General features: G+C 44.3%; 1 protein-coding gene across 7 annotated transcripts; it reads right to left on the minus strand.

Moving 5' to 3' along the window:
• Positions 1 to 3,772: 3,772 nt before the first annotated feature.
• LOC123044736 (uncharacterized) lies at positions 3,773 to 5,968 on the minus strand. Of its 7 annotated transcripts, XM_044467577.1 has the most exons (5): positions 5,233 to 5,949; positions 5,016 to 5,150; positions 4,870 to 4,939; positions 4,615 to 4,740; positions 3,773 to 4,503 (listed from the first exon to the last, which is right to left on the minus strand). In XM_044467577.1, the coding sequence occupies exons 1-5, from the start codon at positions 5,303 to 5,305 to the stop codon at positions 4,434 to 4,436; spliced, it is 474 nt and encodes a 157-aa protein (XP_044323512.1). In that variant the 5' UTR covers positions 5,306 to 5,949; the 3' UTR covers positions 3,773 to 4,433. The 7 variants fall into 7 exon arrangements, 1 of the variants encoding a protein (XP_044323512.1); XR_006420282.1 differs by having other exon boundaries at positions 3,773 to 4,740; positions 4,871 to 4,939; positions 5,016 to 5,111; positions 5,233 to 5,951; XR_006420281.1 differs by having other exon boundaries at positions 4,871 to 4,939; positions 5,016 to 5,945.
• Positions 5,969 to 6,740: the final 772 nt, after the last annotated feature.

Consider the following 6,740-nt stretch of genomic DNA (forward strand, 5'->3'; position numbering starts at 1 on the left):
ACAACAAGGTCGACTCCTCTTATTTGATCAACCATTCGCCGTGTCAAAAATGCAGAGGGGGATGCAAGGAGCACAAGGCCTACACATCCAAGCAAGTGGTAACATGGACTTGTACATGGAACATCCCAAGCGCAAGCATAGCTGCAGTGAGCCTGTACAACGAGCTAGTGTAAGTCCTTGCATTTCATTTAATTCATACTAGCCTGCATGTATGATTTGTGAGCAGTGGCGAATCCATGAATTCAAGTTACCAGGGGCGAAAATTTAACTTAAAAAATACGAAGACACTTGCACTCTAGAAATCAACATAACTTGGGAAATGTGAAGCTACATGCACTTTGAAAACCAACTTATGATCCAAAGTAGTTCCAGATTATAAAACACTAAATGATGTAAGCACCAAAAAACACAAAATGCAACATGGTGTACAAGGACTACTAACATGGTCTGTACCTGCTTGAATTATTCATTCTCTGGCTGAAAATATCAAAGTGTAATTGTAGCTATAACCAGTGCGCAAACTGCATATCAATATATATATCCCGCACAAGTATGCCAATAGTTTCAAACAACAGATTAGAAAAGTATTTATGCTATGTTGTCATGATACGGGCACTTCCTGGCAGATGGCCTCGATGTTTCCTCAAGCCATGAAAATGTACTATAATTTGCTTGTCATCAATGCCTACAAATCTCTATGTCTCTGTCAACATAGCAGATCATCATTAGACACTAAATCCTTCAATGGGAGCTTGCAAAATGCTTGCATTAGATCCCTCATTAGACACTATATGTTCATCACCAGGAGCATGTAAAATGTTTGCATCAAATCATTCATTAGTAGTCTGTCCATTAGACACTTCAGGCTCAAGAACAACATGAGCTTGTATGTTTGCACCGGAAACTTGATTAGATACATCAAGTTTAGTCAGTTCAGTATTGATTGGGGGAGTTATAAAATAAGCAGAAATTGGTTTCATTTTCTCATAGATTCCCTACATATAAGCAATTTTACAACACAGTCAGGTTTAACTATTGGCCAAAAATTGAACAGTTGAATTAGATATAATCAGGGATGTGATGTACCTTCTCGTTGCGCATGCTGCTCTTGCAAGCTGCGAATGTTCGTTTGTGCAAGCTCAATGCCATGCCCGTGCTGCCGCTGCTGCCTCCACGCAGGCTACACCCAGGGTTGGATCTTCATCTTCTTGTCCTTCCATTCACTTGAAGCATGGCGACCGGCATCCAACGAGGTCGCAAGGAAGTGCTGTGTCAGTCTATCCAGCGGCGGTTAGGTTTGGAGTGAACCAGACTAGAGGCTGGAGCGAACGAATTGGGATTTTTCCTGTTGTCGATCGATATGGGAGGCGCTTGTTTGGACCGCGAGCCTGCTATAGGGCCTGTCTTGCACCTATGTTATTAGCCCATCCAAATTGAAATATTTTTCTTCATTTTTTACATTGTCTGCTCATGCGTTAGGACGAAGAAAACTAGCCTAGGCCAACCTAGACGACTCAAACTCGGTGCACACTTTCCAGACACCCGAGGCGGTCGCCACCAGCCCCTACGGTGGCGTCGCCCCTTTTGCGTGTAGGATTGGGGTAGTGAAAAATTTCTAGTGGCGCTTTTGATTTACCCACAGAATGGTTGAATTGCTTGTTTCTATGAACTGAGTTCGCCAATAATGTGAAGGACGCCAGTCTTTTCATCCTATTGTAGATTGCTTAGATCTCGATATTCCAAATGTAATCGCATGAAATATGTAGTAAAAGCCAGTGTGATGTGTGTGGCTACAACTAGTCTGACAACCTATCCTCATATAACATATCAAGGCAGCACCATCTTATCAGATTAACCATTGGACTTACCAATGCAGTGTGGGAAGAAAGAAGTATTGGGACTGCGTATCCAAGCAATTGATGCCATGGACTCCTTCGTAGAACCTTGTAAGTGAAAAAGAAGTTGCGGTGTGCATGTACAAAGAGCTAGCATAAGTTCAGTTACCTGCTTCTCAGAGTTTTAGTTAGCCACTTATTACAAAATTGTTCAGTTACGTTGCTTGGCTTAATTTAGTTTGCTACTGAATACAAAATGCCATAGCCTTTTAATCCTATTATAAAATGCGCCTATCTATGTGTTTGATTCTTACTGTTAAGAATTACCTGTTTGCCTGAACTTAAATAGCTACTTAAGCAAGTAGATAGCTGGTCATATGTACTTCTAGGGTGCAGCAGAATTCACGTGTAATTTACGTTCTAATAACTTGTTTGTTTAAATGGTTTGTTGTTATCACTTGTAGCACTAGTAATGTTAAATGTTTGTATGTTCATAGATAGACAACTGCCAGATTTATATGAGGGACACTGTCTTTTTAACTTGTGTGTGTGTGTATATATATATATATATATATATATATATATATATATATATATATATATATACGGTCTACTCTGCTAATATTAGCAGAATAACTATTTTGCACACCACTTCTGCACTGCACGCTGGACAGAAGCGCACTGCATCATTTTGACGACGAGCACTGCAATACATACTAGTGAACTTCGCGTCAAAAAAATTGCATCCAGTGTTTTTTTATACTGTTTTCTCTCTAGTTTTTTAACCGTTTATCGGAACGAGACGTATAATATACCGTTGAAAAGCTAGATTCCTTGCGGTTTAAGAGCAGTTTCAAAAATGGCGCGGCGGACGACGAGTGGCAACGAGCGTATTTTCGCGATTTTTTCTAAACCGTTCGCCGGAATAAAGCAAATGATACGCCGCTGGAAAGATATGATTGAGGCGCATCTTTTTCATATCTATTATTTTCTGTAATTCATTACGGTTTAAGAGCAGTTTCAAATTTGCTAAACCGCGGAATTCTGTTTTTCCGAATTTTTAGCAATTTTCGTACTGTTTTCGCTCCAGTTTTTGAACCGTTTATCGAAACGAGACGTGTGATACGCCGTTGCAAAGCTACGAACGAGGCGCAACTTTCATATGTTGGAATGTTTTTGAGAATACTTATGGTTTTTAGTTAATTTTGAAAATTGTACGGCTGACGACGAGAGGCAGCCGCCGTTTTTCGTGAAATTTTCATAAACCGCTAGTTGAAATGATTCGAATTATACGCCGTTGGAAAGATATCGACGAGGCGCAACTTTTACATGTAGAACACTCTCTCTGATTTCTTACGGTTTAATAGCAATTTTGATTTTTAACAAAAATTCGGACACTGTTTTTTCGCGACCCAAAATCGTCGTATGTATTACATCAGACAGAAAACCGCACTGCTTTCAGACCAAAAAACCGCACTTCATCAAACCGACAAGTGCACTGCATGTTTTCTTTTTTGTGGTATGTAAATTTCCCAAACGAGGTAGCAAACGACACTTCTTTAGACCAAAACATGCACTTCATCAGACGAATAAGTGCACTGCATGATTCCTTTTTTGTGGGACGTAAATTTTCCCAAACGAGGTATTCAAACCGCACTTCTTTAGACTAAAACCCGCACTTTATCAAACGGACAAGTGCACTGCATGATTTCTTTTGTCGAACATAATTTTTTCTTAAATGAGTTTTTGTTATCTTTTTTTTGACATTTTCTACAAATGAGAGTGGACCGCAGAGATGAGGGCAAGTGGACCTCGACATATATCAAAGTGAACCGCATTTCTTTTATTTGTTTTCTAATCTTTTTTCACATTTCCGTGTTGTGCGCAAGCGAACAGTATCACTCCCAAAAGTGAACCACATCGAGGACCAAACACACTGCAGGATTTGATGATAGTCAACTGATTTTCCGAGACACACAAACAAATTGCACTTCACACATAGGAATAATGAGTTGGTACACAAATTAGAGGAACTACTTGTTTCTCTTCTCCCACGCGACATTCCGCACCAAATCATAGGGCAAACAGGCCACGCGCCGCCGAACCACATTTGCGCGCCCTGGCGCACTTCAAGTCTGCAGACGCCCAGACTGCAAGAGGAGGGAAAACACGCTCCTGGCGATCTGGAGCATGGTTAGTGAATCTGAGGCTGGTCATTATTGTGACCAAAACTGCATCAAACTAATCTGCTAGAAACTCCACTTTAATGAACTACAGATAAAACACAAGGCCAGACCTGAAAAAATAAAAAAAAATGCTATGGACTGCTTAGAGAGGACTCTGCACTGCGTCAATAACACTCAAACCTGCACCAAAAACACTCCGCACTGCAACAGTGCGTTAGCCGCACCGCACCTATCCACTATCCAGAGCTGCAATGGTTTTGGTGCAGTGAAAAACAGAGAATGGGACTACGACAAAAACCAAAAAGGGGACCAGCTTGAATAAGTCTGCAGCTGTGCGGGTCAGCTGGCTCCTCTCTCTTCTAGAGAGTCTTTTCCCGTTGGCTAGCTTCAGCAATAATCTGGACGAAAAATCCTAACATCTAGCCACAGCAGCCGCAAGCCAAGCCAAGAGTGCTGCAAGGTTGAAAAGATCTCGTCTTTGACTGAAATTAAGAGTGCAATCAGCCCCAAGAACTAGTACTTCCTGAGTAACAATATTCAGTAACTAATCTGAAATTTTGAATCAGCGCATATCAAACTAGATGTTTGATCACCTGCCCACGGAAGCCACTCCTTTCATTGCAGGACCAATCACAGGAACACTTGATGGAAACTTTTCTATCACAGACCTCTGTTCTTCATTCTTCACTTCGGGTTTGGCTTTGGTTTCACCAAGCGCACTGCTTTTACAAAGAAAAGATGTTTACAAACTGTACAACGGAGTTGCCCACGTACTACACCAGCAAGCGAGCTGCACAACAAACTTCAATGAACTTTTCTTAAAAAAACACAGAGGACATGAAACTTAACTGCATGCCACACACAGCCATGGTGTCGCTGCCAGGGGCGAACTGCATGGAGACGTTGCGAGCCTTCCTTCTGCAGTAGAGGAAGGAGATGGGTGGCGAGGAGCAGCAGTCACCTCCAACAAAAGGATTCTAGCACATTGCACTACCTGAATACATAGTGGACTGCATCGCTTGTGCCCACAAACAGCAGGGTCTAAACGGGAGGTGCACGAGCAGAAAAATGAAGAGACAAGCTCGGGCCACTGCTCGTTGGAGGCCGACGCCGGCGATGTGGGGCCCCACTGGTGAGGCGCACATTAGAGAAGGTCACACGCATCTAAGTTAGTGGACCTACAGAGTTGGTAGTCGGGATTGGAGGCTCACCGGGCCTATCCTTGGAGGAGAAAAAGGGTGGAGGAAGGGCAGAAGAGGACGGCGCTGGGCATCCAACCCCCATGACCGCACATCACCACCGCCCTCCCTCCAGCAACCGAGCTGCAGTGGAGCACCACCCGAACCGCTCAACCCTTGCCCTCCCAGTAGCAAGATCTCGTGGGCTATCCAGGGGTGCAGGATGGGAGTGATTCATGCACCCATGCAATTGACTGCACGACACTGGATTTGGCCGCTACGATGCAGAAAGAGATCACCGAGGCGGGGGTTGTAGCGGCAGTCAACGCCCACGGTGCTCGCGGGCAGGGGCGCGGTGGCGGCCTGGGAAGGGGCGGAGCAGCGCCGGCGTAGGAAGGGGCGGCGCGGCAGCTGTCTGTGGAGGGGTGGCGGCAGTGGTCTGGGGAGGGGCGGCCGGGGCCTGGTGGGGAGGGAGGTCGGGATGGGAGGCGTGGGCGAAATCCAGACCGTCGTGTGGCGTTGGGAAGGGAGGGGAGGTGATGCGCGGCGCGGGGTGGGATGGCTCCCGCGGCGGCCGGCGGAGGGGGGTGCGTGGTGCGCGGCGCGGTGGCCGGTGGTGGAGATCCTGGGCGGCGTGGTGGGAGGTTGGTGACGAGAGGAAGATTGCGGAGGGGATCGGGAGGTAGGTGCGGTCGTGGGAGCGGTGTGGGGAGAGGGGGTGGGGGTTCGTGGCCTCGTTGGGCAGAAGCGGTGGGATTTTTTACCACGCAGCTCGGTTGGCTTTTTAGCGGGGTTCGGTTCGGGGTCATCGGGGTGTTAGCAGAATAAGGCAGGATGTGCAGAATAAGGTCTTAAGGGGGGTTATCATAATAGACCCACCCTATATATATATATATATATATATATATATGTGTGTGTGTGTGTGTGTGTGTGTTGGAATCATTTTGCTTACATCAAAGAAATTTACAGATGTCTGTGTTGCTGGTAAACGGTACCGACTTGTTACTTTAATACGTTGCCAAGAACTTGTTAGTTTTACTAGTTCATGTGTAATTAAATATATTGCCAAAATTGGTTAGTTTTACTAGTTTGACGTTATTTTCCTATGGCTCTTGCAACACTTTATTTACGATTGCTAACATTCAAGTTTGTAGGATCCAACTGAAGCTCTCTTTGCACAACAGGTATGTCGTCGGAAACTTCTTGTTTACCTGGTTTGCTGCTGTAACTTGTTGTTGTAATCATCTTACCAACTTCAAGTTTTCAGGATCCAATTGGAAGCCCAATTGCATAGCAGGTATATTTTCAAAAATATATTTGTGTAATAGGTTTGCTGCTGCAATCGGTTGCTCTAATCATGTTACTGGCTACTCAACTTTTCAGGATCCAAGAGAAACTCCAATGCCACTACAGGTACCTTTTGCAAAACTTGTTTATTTAACTGCCTTGCTGCTGCAACCGGTTACAATGATGTTAATAACTACTTTTTAGCATCCAATTGAAACTCTTTAATTCCTTGTTTATTTAACTAGTTTGCTGTT

The sequence above is a fragment of the Triticum aestivum genome, chromosome 2B (assembly GCF_018294505.1).
Source record: "Triticum aestivum cultivar Chinese Spring chromosome 2B, IWGSC CS RefSeq v2.1, whole genome shotgun sequence".
Lineage (NCBI taxonomy): Eukaryota > Viridiplantae > Streptophyta > Magnoliopsida > Poales > Poaceae > Triticum > Triticum aestivum.